The sequence below is a fragment of the Rana temporaria genome, chromosome 4 (assembly GCF_905171775.1).
Source record: "Rana temporaria chromosome 4, aRanTem1.1, whole genome shotgun sequence".
NCBI classification, from domain to species: Eukaryota; Metazoa; Chordata; class Amphibia; order Anura; family Ranidae; genus Rana; species Rana temporaria.
In genome coordinates this window covers 259136081-259158614 of record NC_053492.1, presented here as the reverse complement: position 1 = coordinate 259158614, position 22534 = coordinate 259136081, and the positions used below count along the sequence as shown (strand labels likewise).

The 22534-nt window shown below is 44.9% G+C and overlaps 2 protein-coding genes across 2 annotated transcripts in view; both read left to right on the top strand.

The window, feature by feature from the left end:
• Nucleotides 1–22534, top strand: part of BVES (blood vessel epicardial substance) — a 261522-nt gene that overhangs the window by 60934 nt on the left and 178054 nt on the right. The gene's annotated exons all lie outside the window — the stretch shown is intronic.
• POPDC3 (popeye domain containing 3) overlaps nucleotides 1–22534 on the top strand; it is a 130639-nt gene that overhangs the window by 60925 nt on the left and 47180 nt on the right. Inside the window, exon 2 of the mRNA XM_040350172.1 lies at nucleotides 4183–4973. Coding sequence (XP_040206106.1) covers nucleotides 4417–4973 — 557 coding nt within the window. The 5' untranslated portion in view covers nucleotides 4183–4416. The remainder of the gene's footprint in view (nucleotides 1–4182; nucleotides 4974–22534) is intronic.

Here is a 22534-nt window from a genome sequence, read left to right as displayed (position 1 = left end):
GGAAGCAGCGTTGTTCGTTGTCCTCCTGGCGTGGGTAACGAGGGCTATATGTCATCGGTCTGTTAGGCGGTTGGTATCTAGCGGCTGGTGGGTGTGAGGGCGCCGTTGGTTGTGGGGGTTGTACCCGTGGTGTGACCTGGTTTGTCTTGCGAGTATCCGCATATTCATCCGCCAACTTCGCGGCCTCTGGTAGAGTCATGGGCCTGCGATCTCTCACCCAATCCTTGACATCCGTCTGGATGTGATTGTAAAATTGCTCCAGGAGCATTAGTTGCAAAATGTCCTCTGCGGTGGTGGCCTGGCTGCTGTTAACCCAGTTAGAGGCCGACAGGGACAACTGGCATGCCCATTCCGCGTAAGAGTCTTTCGTGGTTTTGCGTGAGTCCATGAACTTCTGTCGGTGGGACTCTGGGGTTACCGCATAACGAGCCAGGAGCACTTCTTTAACCCTGGCGTAGCTATGGATATCCTGATCTGGCACGGTCCGGAAAGCATCAGAAGCTTTGCCTGACAGTTTGCCTGACAATATTGCAACCCACTCTCTTCTAGCTATTCGGTGCAGGTTACATTGTCGCTCAAAATCCGCCAGGTAGTTATCAATCTCACAGTCCTTTTCATCAAAAGCTTTAAAAGCGCTAAACGGAATCTTCCTTGCGTCTGCTGTGCTGTACTCACTGTTCGGAGAAGGTGCGGCTGCTTGTTGGACTGCTGCCAGTTTTAACTGTAGTTCTGCGTCCCTTATTTGTTTATCCTTCTGTAGCTCTGCGTCTCTTATTTCTTTAGCCTCCTTCGCTAACAGGTCCATCACTCTCAGCACCACATCTGCCGTTGGGTTCGGGCCGAACCACGCTAGCTTCTCTCTCATTAGCTTGTTGGCTGGCGATTCCTCCTCCTGAATCACTGGTGTCTCCATCTCTTGTACTGCTGGCGTTGCTGCAATCCCGTCCTCCTGGTCTATCTCCATTGATTCTGCTATGATGACCCGCTTGGTTTTGTTGCTAGCAATCCTTCCACGAACTTCCAGTAGTTCTTCCAGTGTCTGCTTGGAATCCGGGTGTGAAGGGGAATAGAAGGGAAAATCCCACTGCTACCAACCAATTGTGACGGTATCGGTATGATATCCCCGTCAACGTTCCCTTCTTCCCATAACGAAAATCACCCCAATATTCCACGAGGAGGGATATCCCTGGAATCGCCCAGAAAGCCACACATGCCAAGCTTACTGCTAGAACAAGACAGACTTTAATGGTTTTTCTTCTCAGCTTTTTATACAGTCCAAGACATTGAAGCAACAATGAAATCTCCACCCCCCCCCCCCTAATCACACACTAAGGCTAATTACTAAAACATTCTAGACAGGTCGGCACCGACCGACAATTATCATGTCTAATCACTGCACATTCCTTAAACAACAAACCATCTTCACACACTGAGTTTCCTAAGCAGACGTTTCGTCTGCTTCCAGTTTGACACCTATTAACACCTCTGAGAATCACTAGGTTGTAGACAGCGTTATCACACAATTAAAGGCCTTTCACAAGCTAGCCTTATTTAACATATGAACAGTGTTCACCGAGAGAGATGAATCACACATGAAACACCTGTTACCTGTAACCCACAGCATTAAATTAGCAGGGAGAGCATTAGACTGAAGCATATAGGCAATTGCATCACAATGCCAATATTCTGTTTGCTTTGTTAGCAGCAGCTTGGCATTGCATGCCATGCCTATCATCTACTACAGGGGCGCCCAACCTTTTGAAGAGCGAGGGCCACTTATGCAACTTGGTAACCAGTCGCGGACCACAATGAGCAGAGCGGACGGATGACAGGTCATGGCTACTCTATAGGCCCTCTGATCCGCCCAGATGGAAGGGGACAAATGTTTTTCGAATTGGAAGCAGGCGGGCGTAAACGGACATCTGTCGCTCTGTAGAGGTAAATTGAGGGTCCCATTTGGTCGGGCTGATCGTGTGAAAAGGGCCTAAGACTGCTTTCACACTGATGTGCTGCGGTTTACGCATACCGCGAGTGCAGCTGTGTCTATCCTGGGGGTTAGCTGAACTTTGCCATAGACTCCGCCTGTGGCAAAAGCCGCCGCTGTAGAGGAAGCTTCAGCTTATTGGGCTCTGCTCCGTAGCCGCTTTCTTCCTTTACCACCAGCTTCACGTCACAACACTGATGCTGTGGTATGGCAGGTCGGCAACCTGTGATCTTTGCTTGCCAACCCGCCCTTCCAGAGCAGGAGGTCGCGGGCCACATCAGAGGGCTCCGCGGGCCACTGGTTGGCCACCCCTGATCTACTAGGACCCCCAGGTCCTTTTCCACCCTAGATTCCCCCAGAGGTTCTCCCCCTAGTGTATAAATTGCATTTGTATTTTTGCCACCCAAATGCATTCATTATTTTTCATTTTTCTACATTGAATCTCATTTGCCATTAAGTTGCCCACCTCATTAATTTGTTCAGATCTTTTTGCAAAGTTTCCACATCCTGCGGAGAAGTTATTGTTCAGGCATTTATTCCTTAAATAAAATATTTTTCTAAATCAATCATGATCAAAAATCATTTTTTTTGTCTTGAAGCACTGTTGTAAAGTCCACACCTATGGGATGGTTACCTGACTTTTCTGATTTCGGCATAATTATATAACTGCAGACATTTCGGCCAAAGCTTTAATAAGGGTAAATGCTAGCCGGATAGGAGCAATACGAAATCAACACACATATATGCATGTTGCTGTAGAATACCTGTAATGGCACATTAGGAATATGTGTAAAATATGTGTTTGTACATATGAGTATTTCCACATGCTCCTTGCAGATTTTAGCTAATCTTTTAAAATGTTTTTTTCTTTGGAGTTTTGTAGCTGACTACAATCCATGCAAATACAAATTGCTTGTGTGCCTTGATCACCACCAGGTGCATTGGATAATATCATTAGCTACTGAACCAGAGATTTTGTAGCTCACTATGAGTACTGCAAAAGGGTTAATGGCTCAGTGACAGAATTACAAATCACTGGAATCACTGCAAAAGCTGGAATCACTGTTAAGCCTCGTACACACAATCGGATTTTCCGACAACAAATGTATGATGCAGGGTTTTGTCAGACCGTGTGTATGCTCCATTGGACAATTGTTGTTGGATTTTCCACCAACAAATGTTGAATGGCATGCAAATTTTCATGCTCAGAAGCAATGCTAACCATGGCACAACATTAGCAGAAGTTGCCCAAAGGGTCTAGTCAATATTCCATTCGCACATGTTCTTGGTAAAACGGCTTATAAAAAAAAAGGTGGGTGCTGAAACGATCACCAGCTGGGCACTGGAGCCATCAAACAAACGAGCATATTTGCCAGCACACCATGGATTGTCCGATTACGTCCAAAAATGTAATGCAAAACAAACATCACAATAGTGCAACGTTTCGAGGTCACACAGGACCTCTTCATCACTCGCCTGACGAAGAGGTCCTGTGTAAAGTCAAAACGTTGCACTATTGCATGGGTGCTCAACCTGTGGCTCTCCAGCTGTTTCAGAACTACAATTCCCATGAGGCATTGCAAGCTACTGACTGTTACAAGCATGACTCCCAAAGGCAGAGGCATGATGGGACTTAAAGTTCTGCAACAGCTGGAGAGCCACAGGTTGAGCACCCATGCACAAATTGTAATGTTTGTTTTGCATTACATTTTTGGACGTAATCGGACGATCCACGGTGTGCTGGCGAATATCTTCGGTTGGCCAAAGGGTGGCGCTAAAGAGCTGAAAAAAACACGTAGTTTCGTATTTGTTTGCTGACAACGATTTGCCATCTATATGCAGAACAAGTTCACGGCCAACGCTCTTTGGACAAAATTCCCTCGGATTTGTCCGACGGAAAACTGTTTGTGTGTATGAGGCTTTAGAGAGAAAATCTGTATCTACAACAAAACTAAGTGACAGGTACCTAAGGCTGCCCATAAGATGTATAGATATATGTCTTAAAACAACAAGGATTAGTTGGAAGCATGATACAATATTTAAAAGTACTCCTTCCATATTCAGTTTTAAAAACAAATTGTTTAAAGAAAAACATTTACTTGCATATAATGTATTTCCGAAAGAAAGTATTTGCTTATTTAGCCAAATTCCCAAGCATCTTCTAACTTTTTCCTGTTTCTTTTTTTTTTTTTTTTAAGGTAGTGCTCTTCATACTGGTGTATTGGGAATTTATATCAGTACAAGTACTGTTCGGGGTGAGGATGGTACCACAGACAACTGCACTATGGCCAGATCTGTTTCTTCACAAATGCTTACACAACTTGTTGGAGAAATGAACAAAAAAAACATGTCAAGCTACCAACCTCACAATGGATTGATTATAAAATGACAGCATTTCACAATTTAGAAAAAATGGGAAGACGACAGCATACATGGTTGTCCTGAAGGAAAGAAAACAATGCTATCCTGATGTAGAAACCTTCTTGATCGAGGCAGCCATGGGCGAAAATGTGAGTTTTTGGGAAAGCCTTGTGACCGGACATCCTGTGTGTCCTGAATGGAGGCAAGAGGCCGAGGGATCTATTTACCACCTGGCCAGTGTTCTGTTTGTGTTAGGTTGTATGGGCGGAAGTGGTTTCTTTGGACTTCTATATGTGTACGCCTTCTTTGCCTTGAGTTTTCTCTGTACCTCTATATGGGCCTGGCTGGATGTCTGTGCTGCAGATGTTTTCTCCTGGAACTTTATCCTTCTTGTGATCTGTATTGTGCAGATCATTCATCTTGCCTACCAGCTGAGGAGTGTCACCTTTGACAAAGAATTCCAAGATGTGTACACTGCAGTCTTTAAACCTCTGGGGATCTCATTAACTATATTCCGGAAGATCATTTCACACTGTAATGCAGAAGTGGTCACGCTGGAAAGGGAGCACTGTTATGCAGTTCAAGGCAAAACTCCCATTGATAAACTTTCAATGCTTGTGTCTGGAAGGTTGGTGTTATAGTTTAATATATCTATATATACATATGTAGATGTATGTAAATACTCCCAATCAGGCCAGTGGTAGCTTAGCTTATCAAAGACTTTTAAATTGATGCTAACCTTTGCCCACCTTTAGTATGCAGCTTTACGTTGCATATTCCTTATTGAGTGTTTTTCTACTTTTAATGTGTATGTATGGGCAACATAAAATAAAAAAAACATGTGCAGCATATCTCGGTATGCAATTAATGCAGATTTACTCAATTTTGTCTGTTTAAGAATACATAATGGTCCTGCCACAAATCCATTAAAGCGGGAGTTCACCCATACATTTTTTTTTACCCTTAGATTGATGCTCATTTTGTCTAGGGGAATCGGCTAGTTTTTTTAAAATCGAAGCTGTACTTACCGTTGTAGAGAGCGATCTTCTCCGCCGCTTCCGGGTATGGTCTTCGGGACTGGGCGTTCCTATTTTGATTGACAGTGTTCCGAAGGCTTCCGCCGGTCGCATCCATCGCGTCACGAGTAGCCGAAAGAAGCCGAACGTCGGTGCGCTCTCTATACTGCGCCTGCGCACCGACGTTCGGCTACTTTTGGAAAATCGTGACGCGATGGATGCGACCGTCGGAAGCCTGTCGGAAGACTGTCAATCAAAATAGGAACGCCCAGTCCCGCAGCCCATACCTGGAAGCGGCGGAGAAGATCGCTCTCTACAACGGTAAGTACAGCTTCGATTTTAAAACAACTAGCCGATTCCCCTAGACAAAATGAGCAGGAATCTAAGGTTAAAAAATGTTATTTCCGGGTGAACCTCCACTTTAAGCTTCTAGCTTTCTGTAGCAAATTGACTCTGCTGAAATACATAGTAGTGTTATCAGCCTTGCCCATTGTATTCACTACTGGACAGCATAACTACATGATGACATCACCACCTTCTTTTGATTATTTACATTTTCAATAATTCTTAGTACTGGAGGGGGAAGTGCTGATACCGTAAATAGGGAGGGGTTATCGAGATGAGGAGGAGGATTTGTTCTGTAGTCCAGTAGGAGAAAACATAGAGCTCATAGATGTTAGGAACTCCCTGAATAACTGTACTTGCAGCATTTTTACTAAATGTGGGGAGATGTGCATAAATTATTTTATTTTTTGCCCAGACATAAAGCTTGAAGAAAACTTGGCCCTGTTTCAGACTGCTCTGTTGTTTTGGAATGGGGAGGGAAGCTTTGGAGGTGCAGTTGATGTAGAAATATTCCTCACTAATTTGCCTTTCTTAACCTCTTGACCACTGGGCACTTAAACCCAGGGGCGTAACTAGAAATCACAGGGCCCCATAGCAAAATGGGGTATGGGGCCCCCCCCAAAGCCGCCCTAGTGTCAATGCAGCGTGACCTGTGCCCCATACAGTGTGACCTGTGCCCTATACAGGGTGACCTGTGCCCCAATGCAGCGGGACCTGTGCCCCAATGCAGCGGGACCTGTGCCCCAATGCAGCGGGACCTGCCTGTGCCCAATACAGCCTGGCCTGCCTGTGCCCAATACAGCCTGGCCTGCCTGTGCCCAATACAGCCTGGCCTGCCTGTGCCCAATACAGCCTGGCCTGCCTGTGCCCAATACAGCCTGGCCTGCATGTGCCCAATACAGCCTGGCCTGCATGTGCCCAATACAGCCTGGCCTGCATGTGCCCAATACAGCCTGGCCTGCATGTGCCCAATACAGCCTGGCCTGCCTGTGCCCCATACAGCGTGACCTGTGCCCAATGCAGCATTGCCTCTGCCCAATGCGGCATGACCTGTGCCCAATGCAGCCTGGCCTGCCTGTGCCCAATAAAGTCTGAACTGCCTGTGCCCCATACAGCCTCACCTGTGCAGAGGAAGAGGCAAGCTGGCCGGATCAGCAGAGAGCGGGATTGCCCGCTGTAATAGCTTTCATTTGAATTTCCCGTCTTCCCGGGGCTCATCGTCACATAGCCCCACCTCTTAGCCCAACACTGGAAGTTCTAATGAAAGCTATTACAGCGGGCAATTCCGCTCTCTGCTGATACGGACAGCTCGCCTCTTCCTCTCCTCTCTCTTCCCCTGGCTGGGAGACCATGCCGGCGATCAGGGCCAGTGCAAGGATTTTTGCCAACTCAGGCGAAGGTGCATTTTAAAGCCCGTCCCCCCCGTGCGTGTTATAACGTCTGCAAAGTGCCTCAGTGTGAAAGGGGTCTTAGGCTACTTTCACACTGAGGAGCTTTGCAGGTGCTGCAGCGCTACAAAATAGTGCCTGCAAAGTGCTCTGAAAGAGCCTCTTTTCTCACTAGTGCCGCAAAAACGACATTTTGGCGGCTTGGCACTGTCTTGCAGTTGGAACCTGGCACACATCATGATGATACAATGCAACATACACATGATAAAAAGCAGAATCAATGCCTATGTGAAATACAATATTTGCTCAATAACTCAGTTAGCAACATCAACATTTCCAGGAAGAAAAAAATTGAATAGATCTACTTTCCTAGTGAATTACTTAAAGCGGTGGTTCCCCCTTAAAAACAACATTTTTTTATTCCACTGCCCCCCCACATTCCATCACGATTAAGGCTATTATTTTTTTTTTCCTGCTGTACATACCTTAGTACAGCATATTCACCCGTGCATCCGGGTTGCGAGTCCCGCGGGAGTGGGCGTTCCTCACATGCTGTTGATTGACGTTTTGCTCAAAAACGAGCTCCCCCCTGTCGCGTAAGCCGGGTCACGGTTGGCGAAAGGAGCCGAACGGCGAGTCGGCGCTATACTGCGCATGCGCATCGCCGTTCGGTTCCTTTCGCCAATCGTGACGCGGCTTACGCGACGGGGGGAGAGCTCGTTTTTGGGCAAAACGTCAATCAACATCATGTGAGGAACGCCCACTCCCGCGGGACTCGCAACCCGGATGCACGGGTGAAGATGCTGTACTAAGGTATGTACAGCAGGAAAAAAAAAATAATAGCCTTAATCGTGATGGAATGTGGGGGGGCAGTGGAATAAAAAAATGTTGTTTTTAAGGGGGAACCACTGCTTTAAGCTTTCTCCTCTGTGTTTTTCTGCTGGAATAGGTGGCAGCTGTCCCTGACACACACACATGATTTATGGTACCTGGCTGGCCTAACCTGCTGCTGCCTGGGCCTGGCTTTGGGGTTTCCGGTTCCCCTAATAGCAAAGTCTCCTCACCTGTCCAGGCTCAGTCCTCCACGTGATGGGTACGAGATGATGTCAAACAAGGCGCGCAGAGGAGGGTAGGCTCCGCCTACTCTAGCTACCCAGCCGAATGACGCTAGTTTGGACGATCACACTATTCACCAAGCACGGGGGCGGCTGTCACACTCGGCTCCTCCATGCTGACAGCTGCTGAGCTCATTTTTTTTTTGCAGGTGAAAATGTGCTGTGCTGTGCCGCCGCCGGGGGCTTGCGGGAGACGGACGCAGCCATAGGACGAGTGGGAATCATTTTAGGAGCAGGGAGCTTTTTTCTTGCCGCGCCCCCTCCCCCATAGCGCCGATGGCACTTACCAACATGCATATCACATACACAGACACATTTTCTCTACAGCGTGGCGAAAAAAAAAAAAAAAAGACTGTCAATTTTCCGATGCTCTTATCCTCACCGGGCCCCCCTGATCCTCACTCAGCTGCGGGCCCCATAGCGCCCGCATGGGTCGCTATGGCGGTAGTTCCGCCACTGCTTAAACCCCTTTCCTAACCAGACCAATTTTCAGCTTTCGGTGCTCTCACAATTTGAATGACAATTACTCAGTCATGCAACATTGTACCCGTCTGAAATTTTTGTCCTTTTTTTTCCCACAAATAGAGCTTTCTTTTGGTGGTATTTGATCACCTCTGCGGTTTTTATTTTTTGCGCTATAAAAGAAAAAAGACTGAAAATTCTGTGAAAATAAAAAAAAATTCTAGTTTCTGTCATATTAGCAGGTTATTTCTCACACACAGCATATGCATACCACAAAATACACCCCAAAACACATTCTGCTATTCCTCCTGAGTATGGCGATACCACATGTGTGAGACTTTTACATAGCGTGGCCACATACAGAGGCCCAACATGCAGGGAGCACCATCAGGCGTTCTGGAGCACCAGGGCAAATTTTGACATTTCTCTCCTACATGTAAAAATCATCATTTATTTGCAAAAAAATTACATAGAAACCCAAAACATTATATATGCTTTTTTTTTCAAAGACCCTAGAGAATACAATGGTGGTTGTTGCAACTTTTTATCTTGCACGGTATTTCCGCAGCAATTTTTTGAACGCATGTTTTTAAAAAAAAAACAGTTTTGTGCTTAAAAAAAAAAAAAAAAAACAGTAAAGTTAGCCCAATGTTTTTGCATACTATGAAAGATGAAGATACGCCGAGTAAATAGATACCTAACATGTCACCCTTCAAAATTGCACACGCTCGTGGAATTGCGCCAAACTTCGCTATTTAAAAATCCCCATAGGCGACGTATTGCAAGGTATTGGAGTATTGGGGTATTGTGGAGTATTGGGGTATTGTGAAGTATTGGGGTATTGTGAAGTATTGAGGGTATTGTGGAGTATTGGGGTATTGTGAAGTATTGAGGGTATTGTGGAGTATTGAGGGTATTGCAGACAGTATGGGGGGTATTGCAGACAGTATGGGGGGTATTGCAGACAGTATGGGGGTATTGCAGACAGTATGGGGGGTATTGCAGACAGTATGGGGGGTATTGCAGACAGTATGGGGGTATTGCAGACAGTATGGGGGGTATTGCAGACAGTATGGGGGGTATTGCAGCAGTATGGGGGGTATTGCAGAGTATTGCGCAGGGAGGGATTGCTGGATCTGTGACTGCATTTGTCACAGATCCAGCCAACAGTGCTGCTGCTGCCAACCGCCCCCCCCCCCTCTCCTCTCGCACTGTACCGATCAGTACAGAGAGGAGAGGGAGGAACCGGCGTCATTACATGACGCCGGTTTGTTTACAAGTGATCGCTCCGTCGTTTGACGGAGCAATCACGTGGTAAACGGCCGCTATCAGTGGCAATTTACCGCGATCCGTGATGCGCCGGGTCTTCTAGAACGCATGTTTTTAAAAAAAAAACAGTTTTGTGCTTAAAAAAAAAAAAAAAACAGTAAAGTTAGCCCAATGTTTTTGCATACTATGAAAGATGAAGATACGCAGAGTAAATAGATACCTAACATGTCACCCTTCAAAATTGCACACGCTCGTGGAATTGGGCCAAACTTCGCTACTTAAAAATCCCCATAGGCGACGTATTGCAAGGTATTGGAGTATTGGGGTATTGTGGAGTATTGGGGTATTGTGAAGTATTGGGGTATTGTGAAGTATTGAGGGTATTGTGGAGTATTGGGGTATTGTGAAGTATTGTGGGTATTGTGGAGTATTGAGGGTATTGCAGACAGTATGGGGGGTATTGCAGACAGTATGGGGGGTATTGCAGACAGTATGGGGGGTATTGCAGACAGTATGGGGGGTATTGCAGCAGTATGGGGGGTATTGCAGAGTATTGCGCAGGGAGGGATTGCTGGATCTGTGACTGCATTTGTCACAGATCCAGCCCACAGTGCTGCTGCTGCCAACCGCCCCCCCCCCTCTCCTCTCGCACTGTACCGATCAGTACAGAGAGGAGAGGGAGGAACAGGGGGCGCGCGAGTGAAGGATTCTGGGAGGACGTCCCAGGGAGGTCCTCCCAGAATAACTCCACCGCGCTGTAGCAGTATTTTCGCTATAGCGCGGTGGGAAAGTGGTTAAAGTGTTGCTAAACCCAGGACCCTGCATTCACTATATCTGGTCTGCCATAGTACACAGAACATAGAAATTCAATTATTTTAGAAAATATAAACTGCTAGATATCGTTTCTCATCAGCAGTTTATAGCAGTCTAGTGACTTCTATCAGTCTGGTTAAAGCTTGTAGGAGGAGTTTTCATTCTACTCGGACTGCCCTATGAGGCTTCAGGACCCCAGACCTTCTGTCTGGACAGCGCTGATTGGCCCTGTGTTGATCACATGCACCCTCTTAAGAATGAAAAAAAAAAGCTCTCTAGCAATACACACCAAACTGAGCATGTGCAAAGTGCCCCCAAGGCAGATGGGTTGAGGACTGTGGGAGAAAGGGAGGATCAGAGAAGACAGGATCAAACAGCCTTTTTACAGAATGCAGAAGATTAACCCCTTAGGTTCCACGGTGAATATAACAGGCATGCTTTACTGCAAATACAGACTGATTCTACTGTTGTGGGTTTAGTAACACTTTCAATTATCTTCTCACCTCTTATGTATTAAATATATGTACCTCTCATTGTAGTAAGCGGTGATCCCAAGGAATGTTATGGATATTTTCCAAGCCTAAGCAGAAGCCATATGAGGAGCTTTTCTGATATATACGATACCTGCTTTAGCTGGTTACATTTGAAACCCATCTTTTATGTACTATTTATTTGTGAGCTTCAGCATTTTTGTATATTGTTTTATTTTGATGTTTTAGTAGAATATATACTGTATACATTTTCAATTGCGGAGTTATTTTATTTATTTCTGTTTTCTTGAATGAGATACAATGCAGACACCACTAAGTATTCTAATTTCAAAGACAGGAGTGGTAAATAAACATGTCTAACTGATTAGATGATTGGTATAAAAAGCAAGAAACATTTAGAATATTATAACCTGTAGATGCCAACAGATGAAAAAAAAAGTGTATATATATATATATGTGTATATATGCACATTGGGGAGAACAAGTACAGGTATTTGCTACACTGCCGATTTTGCTGGTCTTTCTACTTACAAAGCATGTAAAGTGCTGTAATTTTTATCATAGGTACTCTTCAACTGTGAGAGACAAGAATCCAGAAGATCACATTGTATGATTTTTAAGTAATTCATTTGCATTTTATTGCATGACATAAGTATTTGATACATCACAAAAGCAGAACTTAATATTTTTACAGAAAACTTTGTTTTCAATTACAGAGATCATACGTTTCCTGTAGTTCTTGAACAGGTTTGCACACACTGCAGCAGGGATTTTGGCCCACTCCTCCATACAGAGCTTCTCCAGATCCTTCAGGTTTCGGGGCTGTTGCTGGGCAATACGGACTTTCAACTCCCTCCAAAGATTTTCTATTGGGTTTAGGTCTGGAGACTGGCTTGGCCACTCCAGCACCTTGCTTCTTGTGGAGCCACTCCTTAGTTTCCCTGGCTGTGTGTTTTGGGTCGTTGTCATGCTGGAAGGCCCAGCCATGACCCATCTTCAGTGCTCTTACTGAGGGCAGGAGGTTGTTGGCCAAGATCTCACAATACATGGCCCCATCCATCCTCCCCTCAATACGGTGCAGTGGTCCTGTCCCCTTTGCAGAAAAACATTTGCAAAGAATGATTTTTCCACCTCCATGCTTCAGGGTTGGGATGGTGTTCTTGGGGTTGTACTCTTTCTTCTTCCTCCAAACATTGCGAGTGGAGTTTAGACCAAAAAGCTATATTTTTGTCTCATTAGACCACATGTCCTTCTCTCATTCCTCCTCTGGATCATCCAGATGGTCATTTAGACGGGCCTGACATGCACTGGCTTGAGCAGGGGGACCTTGCATGCAGGATTTTAATCCATGACAGCGTAGTGTGTAACTAATGGTTTTCTTTGAGACTGTGGTCTCAGCTCTCTTCAGGTCATTGACCAGGTCCTGCCGTGTAGTTATGGGCTGATCCCTCACCTTTCTCATGTCATGATTATTTATGCCCCATGAGGTGAGATCTTGCATGGATCCCCAGACTGAGGGAGAGTGACCGCCATGTTGAACTTCCTCCATTTTTTAATAATTGCGCCAACAGTTGTTGCCTTCTCACCAAGCTGCTTGCCTATTGTCCTGTAGCCCATCCCAGCCTTGTGCAGGTCTACAAGTTTATGTCCTTACACAGCTCTCTGTTCTTGGCCATTGTGAAGAGGTTGGAGTCTGTTTAATTGATAGTGTGGACAGGTGTCTTTTATACAGGTATCGAGTTCAAAGAGGTATGAGTGGAGAACAGGAGGGCTTCTTAAAGAAAAAATAACAGGTCTGTGAGAGCCGGAATTCTAACTGAATGGTATGTGATCAAATACTTATGTCATGCAATAAAATTCAAATTAATTATTTATTCTGTAAATATTATACAGCGTGATTTTCTGGATTTTTGTTTTAGATTCCATCTCTCACAGTTAAAGAGTGCCTATGATAAAAATTACAGACCTCTACATGCAGTAAATCGTCAGTGTATCAAATACTTGTTCTCCCCACTATACCTAGAATTTTTTTATACTCCTTGTGAAATGTGAATCTAACTGAATACAGTTAGGGGGATTTGAATGGCATAATCTTTCACCCTAGTCTTTCACCCTAGTCTGTGTTCACATGAAGTACAAATTCATGTTTTGTTGTTCTAAAATAGAAAGATACACTAACCAAAATGGGTATTTTCAGAGAACTTAGAGCTAGGGTGCTTTGTGGGTAATTTGCTACTGTTCAGATAAGTCTGAAGGTTCTCTACTATGTATATTAGGTTGAAGTAGTCATCCCTTTAAAGCGAAAGTAAATCCTAATGGGTTTTACTTCCTTTTTTGTTCCCTGCAAAGTAAAAGCATAATGTGAGTGAGTAACTTGTATATCGCTACAAATGGGAACTAAATCTCCTCAAGGCGCTTTTTGCATCCAGTGTCATCCTGTGTCTTCAGAAGAGGTGGCTCTTAAGTTTTTTCCTTGAAGGCCCGATTGGTTTTCTTCCATGCTGATGTCCGTGGGTAGAGCGTTCCATAGCCGTGGACCTTGGACTGTGAATCTTCGTTCTCCTTTTAGATTTGTAGTGGGTCTTGGGGATGTGGAGGAGGTTTAGGTTAGTTAACCTAAGGGCGCGACTAGGAGTGTAGCGTTTTATTTTCTCGCATAGGTATTGAGGAGCGTTTCCTTGTGTGAATTTTTGAGTGAGGCAGAGGGTCTTGAATGTAACCCGAACCTTCACGGCTAGCCAATCACCCCTCAGACACGGGGTGATTGATTCCCATTTTTTTCCCCATTACCAGTCTGGCTGCTGTGTTCTGGACGACTTGTAGACGCAAAATCTGGTATTTGGGAAGTCCGAGGTAGAGGGAGTTTGCGTAGTCGAGTCGGGAATTGATGATTGTTCCAACTACTACTGCTGTGTCCTCTTCCGAGATGAAGGGGATGAGTCTACGCAGCAGGCGGAGAAGATAGTGCGATCCGCTGACTACTGATCCTATTTGTGCGTCCATAGTCATGTCTGAGTCAAAGATGACTCCGAGGCTTTTGACTTTGGTGCTTGGGGTGATGGTTTGTCCAAGGATGGTGCATGATGTGTAGGTGGTCCTAGAGTTTTTCTTTCGGTTTGCTTGGAGAAAGAGAAGTTCTGTTTTGGATTCATTAAGTTTGAGGGAGCTCTCCGTCATCCAATTATCGATCAATTTTCTAGTGCGTGGTATTGGTCTTTTTTGTTGGTGATGCGAAGGTAAAGTTGAGTGTCAACAGCATAGGAGTGATAGAACAGGTCCTGTTTGCTGATGACTTGAGGAGTGGGCAGAGGTAGATGTTGAAGAGCATGAGTGACAGGGGTGATCCTTGAGGGACTCCACATGTATTTGTATGTGCTTCCGAAGTGAAGGCTCCTAGTTTTACTGTCTGGAATCGATCCTCTAGGAAGGATACAAACCATGGTAGATCAGAGTCTGTGACTCTGGCTACTTCTGTGAGACGAGTGAGCAGAGTTTTGTGGTCTACTGAGCTGAGGTCCAGCAGCACCAGGAGACACGATTCTCGTTCATCTGCTGCTTCAAGGGCGTCATCCCATATCCCATATGCACATTATTCTACCCCTTCTTCAATTGCTGTTAAGTCCTCTGCCCCAGCTGTCAAGGTGTATTCATCGACCCCTATCCCACTGTCTGTCCCTCTGACAGAGCCTGCATCTACTGCTGTAGATATAATTTGACTAGCATCCCTGCCCCTTTGTTACATATGGCTGCAGTGAGGAATTTCACGGCTACGGCTGATTGGGCATGCGGCCTTCTATCAGGTAAAATTTTCACGTGGGTTTGGGCTGGTTCTCTTGTGCCTCATTTCCGCGGATCGGTTTGGTATGGTTCGGTACGGTACACAATTTTGGGTGTTTCCATTATGAGTGTGCCATAAAACCGTACCGGACCATTCTGGGTCCTGCTTCAGATGTGGGGCCATAGAAAATGGAACGGTTCCATTAGGGCGGAGATGCAATACATTCCACTGATTGGTGGACGCGCTAGGCATTTTTTTCTAAATCTTGTATGGTCCCTGACGGTCTGATTTGCAGTGGAAACGCTCACGAGAATAGACCGGTCCATTTTAACCGTTCCAAATTTACTGACCCGAACCGTTCCGTTCAGTGGAAACGAGGCATTGGTGTTGTTACTCTAAGGAGGCCTGGTGGGCATCAGATAGCTCTTGTATCTGTGGGGCAATTAAGCAGTTCACCTCCTGCAGTAGCTGATTAGTCTATTGATTACTGTTTGCCGAATAAAAGCTTATTTTTTTTTCAAGTTCCTCGTTTGAATTCAATAATAGGTGTCTATCACATTAAGGCACTGCTTGCACATTTACTGTAAAAAAAAAAGGCACTGCTTGCACTTAAAGCGGTTGTATACCCGCAATATTTTTTTTTTTTACACCTGTAAGGCAAAAGGCATAATGAGCTAGTATGCACCGCATACTAGCTCATTATGAAATACTTACCTTGGAACGAGGTGTAGAGAACTTACCTGGTCCATGCCGAGCGAGATGTCATCTTGCCTCTGCGTGTCTTCCGGGTATCGCCGCTCCAGCGCAATGATTGGCTGGAGCGGCGATGTCGTCACTCCCGCGCTTGCGCGCGGGAGGTTTCATTCCGGCAAGGTCCGGCGGCTGCCGGCCCTTTAGCCGAGGATCCCCGCTGCGCATGCGCCGCTGCAATCAGCGGCGCATTGCGAGGGGAATATCTCCTAAACCGTACAGGTTTAGGAGATATTCTTTATACCTACAGGTAAGCCTTATTATAGGCTTACCTGTAGGTAAAAGTGTTAGTAAAGAGTTTACAGACTCCACTACTAGTGGCAGTGCTAAACCATGCATGAGACCAGGATACCCAGGAACAGTCAGAGCAGGTTTGTCTTGCACTTTTATTCAGCAAGGCAGCAAATAAACATACAGTAGTTTGAGTAAAGGAGGGCTTTGTACATCATGTCTATAGCATAAAACGTACAAAACATCTGCTTGTCCAACTAAAAAACTAAACTCATAATGTGGAATGTTTTTGTGTAAAAAAAAAAGATTAAAAAACAAACAAAAAAAAGATCGGTTTCTGACTAATAGGGAGCCCCTTAATAGGGTTCTCCAAATAAAACAGACCGCACCTGTATCTTTTTAGTGTTCTGTCAGCACTTAGACTTTTGATACCACAGCAGCACCCACAGCAAAGAGAGCAAGTGACAGACCTGAAGGCCTGACCATCAGTAAGCTCAGATATAGGCCTGTGTACAGCTGAGACAGATAACAAGGTTTGGCTACCAGGTAGGATGTGGACCTAGGGATGAAGGATTATTCCCACCCAAAGTTCTGCAAATCCTCCGGGTTCCAGAACCCAGTACAGATTTTAATTTGATTCTGAGAAAACAACCTGTTTGCTTTCCCTATATCGGTCATCAACCCTGTAGCCTCCCACAATGTGTAGGTGAGTGAACTAGGTGACCCATACACTATACACCATCCACTAACCTGCTAGTCAGTGCCTCACAGCATATATTTCAATACTGAAATCATAGCTATTTAAAGAAAACCCTTCCAGTGAAAACATTTTTTGTAACGTTGATGAAAAGCAGACAGCTCCTATGTGTATGCAAATACCATTGAATAGGGTAAATTCTGTAAGCTTTTTGCAGTTATTTGTATAATGATCTTTATTTTCAGCTTTGCTATCGATGCTAAAAATGTTGGTCGCTATGGCAAATCGCAATTATTATAGCTTTGTGAATTGAGCTTTGTGTCTTCTTCATGACCCTGGGAGCCCTGAAACCAGAGGAACCTGATCTAAAAAATAAGATTTTCCTACGTACCGTAAAACCTTTTTCTTAAAGTCTGCTGAGGGACGCAGGAATTGTAGAAATTTCTAATGTGGTTGTAAGGGCAGAAGTTTTTTTTTATCTTAATGTGTTCAGCTCTCTCTCCAGTCCTCCCTAAATACTTAGGCCCCTTTCACACTGGGGCATTTTTCGGGCGTTTTTCGAGTGTTTTTCAGGTGCTTTGGCATTAAAAAAAAGCCTGTAAAGCGCCTGAAAGAAGCCTCATCTGCAATCCCAATGTGAAAGCCTGAGTGCTTTCAGAGCCCTTTCACACTGCCAGCGCCCAAAAAACACTGGTAAAGCACCGTTAGACCCTAACGTTTTAGGGCATTTTTGCAATGCCTTAGTGCGAAAGGGCAAGGCGTTTTTACAGCGCTTTCAATTCATTTCAATAGAGAGGGGCGTTTTTGGACCGTTTTTTTCAGCGCCCAAAAGCTGCTCAAAAGATGCTGCTTGCAGAACTTTTCTCAACGCCCCACCAGTGCAACGCCTCAGTGTGAGAGGGCAAGGCGTTTTTACAGCGCTTTCAATTCATTTCAATGGAGAGGGATGTTTTTGGAGCATTTTTTTTCAGCGCCCAAAAGCTGCTCCAAAGATGCTGCTTGCAGGACTCAGTGTGAAAGGGTCCATTGAGATGCATGGAGAGCGTTTTGTGAGCATTTTAATAGCGCTATTTTTAATGCTAAAACGCTGTAAAAACACTTCAGTGTGAAGGGAGTCTTACTTAAGCATGATCTTGATCCAGTACTGTGCTCAAGAGCAACAGCTCTCTCTTATTATTTAAAAATGATTACCACCACATTTAGCCAGCCCCTGTATAATCCCACCTCCTACTGTCATGCTTCAGTTTTGTGAGCAAGCAGGACAAAGAGCCAGTGACGGAGTGCAATGGGACTTTTATCCTTTAATGGACAGTAAGTAAAAAATCATATTTTCTTTATTGTCCATTAAGGGACACATGAATTGTAGAATTTCTTAAACTGTTGGGACACCCGAAAGCAGTCCAACTCAGGGGTAGCATTAAGAGATCCAGAAGATGTGGAGATCATACCACAAGGGTATCTGAAGGAATCAATGCCAGAACGAAGACTAGAAGATCAACCAATAAGAAAATTGCCTTTACCAATAAGGGGGTACAGAGGATCAACCTATTGCTCCAGACCAAGAAAGATCATCACAACTAAAGAGAAAAAAATTGCCTCAGGTAGCTTTAGGCCTCACCTAGTGAAGTGTAGGACCAACCAAACATCCACAGGTATAAACGCACAGTACTGTACTTCCTACTGAGGGAAAAAACTAGACCAGCAACTAATTTGGTCAACAACAAATAAATGTTTATTGGGCCAAGTCCCAGAGAAAAAAACAAACATATCTTTAAGGGGAAAATCAAACATACATACTGGGGTTGGTTTACTTAACCCCAGTATTTACTTGCACCTGAGCTTAGTAAATGAGGGGAAGCTCTTCTGCCTTCCATGATCCAATGTGCAAGCAAAACATTTTTTTTTCTTCTTGCATGTGTAGCGCTACCCCCTCAGGAGCCGCTGATTGATTTGGGATCAGTGTATTAAGTTACCTCTATGTGATGTCTAGGGGTGAAGGTAGTGAGCAGAGCAATAACCGAATGTCCAATCCGTAGCTGAGGTTTTCTGAATGCTTTATTTTCTTGGCCCAACACGACCAACATCAACTTGAAGTAGACAGGAAAGGTTGATGAAATAAAGTAACTTCGCAGTATCAGGCCTTGGATAAGGAAAAGCAGTCCTGCTTTTCTACAGCTGTAACGATACGTCGCCACTCTAGCCAGAGTGGGTGAAGTGCCCCCGAACAGACCTCTGCCAGAGGCCTGGCAGCCGGAGCGTCACTTTAAGTTGCTGGGAGGAACAAGTCTCTGCCACCGACTTGGCTCTGATTAAATTAAGGTGCCAGATGAGGCCTCTGCCACAGGCTCAAGGCTGACAATGTGAACAGCAGAGCGAATCCTCCCAATCAGAATGAGTATACCTGTCAATGTCCGGTCACCAGATCCCCGATGGTTCGTTCAAGCCATTTTGGATAACCTGCCTCCGGGTTCTCCTCAAGCCGATCCCCCACCGAATGGCATACAGCCTGGGATCTCCTCAGTAGAAGTGGGGACCCAGTAAGTCACTGGGGCCCCTTTGTGGCATCAGTTGCTCCAGGCCAGGAGGGCCCAGAGTCAGGAACTCCGCGTAGCGCGTGACCCCAGGCCAGGTAGGCCATAGTGGTGGGGCCTGCGATTGTGCGCACACCCTAAAGGTGGGTCCCGCACCCGGAACCAGGAACCCGCGAAAAACCCAGAACAACGGCCTCCGCCACAGAAATACTCCCTCCCAGCATGCCCCGCAAGGGAAAACTCCTCCAATTGGCTGCTGGGAAGAAGCGGCGCCGCCTGGACCTCTCTGGCGCCATCTACCGCCCAGGGATGGTACCGCATCCCTGTAACGCAGACTGACCCACAGAACAATCCAGAATTTGGCGACAGCCAAATTGAACAAAATTAAGAATGAGAGCAACTTATCTCTCTCATTCTTCCACTAACTTTAGCGTAGTGCCCTTTCTGAAATTTTCTAAGCTCTGGAGTAACTGTACTCTATTTGTGTGTAGTAAATCAACCACACTATGTTTAATAACAAAAAAAGCTGTTCAGACAACTTCAGGAAAGGCTTAAAGGGTCACTAAAGGAATTTTTTTTGTTAGCTAAATAGCTTCCTTTACCTTGCTGCAGTCCTGGTTTCATGTCCTCATTGTTCGTTTTTGCTTTCATGTTGCTGTAAATCCTCTCTGTTCTGGACACTTCCTGGTTGCCTGTTTCCTGATAACCACAGTACTGGGAGATTTCTCACGGTGGTCACTAATCAAGGAGGTGTGATTACTGTGTGTAAAACTAAAGTGGATTGGTGCTGAGGAGTTTTAGACAAAGTATCACTGCTCTCTATTGGCTGACTGCCCTCTAGTGGCTCTCTGTACATCAGAGAACCAGCAAACAAAAGCAAAAACGAAACTACACTGCAGGCACATTATATGATTGTTTTTTTTATCTATTTTTAATCATTTTTAAAAGGAATCAGTTAACTATTATGTCTCTATGCCCTGTAAACAGTAATTTCAGCTAAAAAAAATGTTTCCTTTAGTGACCCTTTAAGCTTGGCATACCTAACTTTTTATTCTGCAGAGAAAGGAAGCATGGACAGACAGAACATGACCAAAGGAAAAAAAACAACCAATCAACAGCCAGAGGGTTAAGTTGAACACACCAATCCTTGACTTCGGGGAGAGGGAGGTCCTTGATAAGAAAAGTATGTTACATGATGCATAACTAATATCTTAAAGAGATATCCATAGATGTGAGAGTCCTCACAGCCTTAAATCGAAATGGAGAGAAGGGAACTAAACTGTTAAACTGGTAAAAATTGAAGGGTACTAATCTGTAATCCTTCGTAAAGTGGTTGTAAGGATTTAAGGATTTTTTTTTTACCTTATTGTATTCTCTGTATTAAGCTAGAAAACCTTCTATGTTCAGCTCCCTCCCTAAATATTTACCTGAGCCTGATTACCTGATCTCGATTCAGCACTGTGCCCAAGCACAGTGGCACTGCTCTCTCTCCTCACTGGCTCCTGCTGCTGTCAATCAAATCCACTGAGGAGAAAGAGGGACCTAGCCACACTAATGGGTCAATAGACGCGCACAGCCTGGCTTTAGGGTCAAGCCTGCACGTGCCCCACCATAGGATGCAGCTTCCTGTGGTGGCACACGGACAAGATGAGTAGTCGAGGGTGCCTGCAGGGGACCACAAAAAATGAGGATTGGGGCTGCTTTGTACAAAACCATTGCACAGAGCAGTTAAGTATGATATGTTTGTTAATTAAAAAAAATCTACTTTTTTGATCACTTGAAAGCTGAAGTACAGCCAAAATCACAAACGAAAAAATCAGCACAACATAACTTATAGTGAATAGAATGTCTCCCTTATGCTGATTTCTCTTCTGTTAGTGAAAATCTTCCTCTATCCGAGATGGAAGAGGACTCCTGTGCAGGGAGCACTGACTGTGATTATGAGTGGGATACCATAACCAAGGATAGGCCAACCTGCTGAAAGAGGTGCCTGATTCAAAGGTCAACAGTGTAAGCTGCAGGGGCAAGCCTGAGCATTAAAATTGCAAGGGAGTAAATTTAGTAGGATGAACAAATGGGTCCCCACTGAGACATAGTGCTTTCGCATATTAAGAAATTGCTCCTAGAAGCAATAGAGGAGTATGAGTTGAGGTCACCTGTGGCACAGGGGCTGTCCTTTTGAGTGCAACATATTGCACCGTTGAACAGAAAACTAGGCCAAAAATGAGGAAAGGTCTAGTGTACTCACAAACCCAAACTGATGCTGATAAGGGCCGCAGGTGACCAAGTCAATGTAGACAGGCAGTCAAATGGCAACAAATGACAAATGACAACAAATGATCCATGAAGTGTTTCAGAAGTAAGAACAGCAGCATGGTAGTGTTTTCTGTAGGCTAAATGGTGGAAGAAAAGTGCATGCAATAAACCTAGTGAATTAAGTTGGTTTCTAACCAATATAGATGGAAGATGTCAGTGGTGGGAAAATGGCACCCAACTGTACCAATAATGAGGCATCTCCCAGTGCTTCAGCCAAACTGGCCTCAGAGACTGGTTACACCAGAGGCTGTGCCACAGCTCTGGACCTGGAAAGCGCTCTGCTATCACAGTACACAAAGGTCTGGAAAAAAACCACAATGCAGAGCCAGTGCCCAAAGGTCAAGATCAAGCTAGCCCTGCAATCTTTGGTCCAGCAGATCCCAGGTACAGTTTACAAAGTTTTTTCTGAGGATATGAAAATCAGGATAGCTGCTGTTTAGAGACTAGCTCAAGCAGCGTTTTTGTCTTCATTAACGTCCCCATTGAAGAAAAATGTTGATGGTGTATTGAGTATATTGATTGAAAAACTGAATAAAAAAAAGAACAAAAAGGCTAGTAAAAATGTAGTTAGGCCTCATTCACATGGGCTTTTTTAAGCAGACAGCAGATCCCTGTGCAAGAATCAGCAGATACTTGGGGCTGGCTGAAATCGCAGAAGGTTTTAGACAGCTGCTCAGCCAGTACAAATCAATGACAGGAGGAAAGGAGCTGCAGCTATCACATACTGTATATCTGCACCTCCATTTGTTACCTGTGGCAAGGAACCGATGCAGACAGATAGCGACCAGGGCAGTTATCTGTACCCCCAGGTAAGGCTGAGTAGCAACTGTCTGAAACCATCTGTGATCCAGCTGCAAGAATTCGCTGATTGGACAAAAAAGTCTGTGAATTAGACCTTTTACTTTTTCTTAACAGAGCTCCAACCTCCTAGCACACTAGTTTACTGCACACCACGTAGAAGCCACAGGTGAAAAGACATCCCCCACC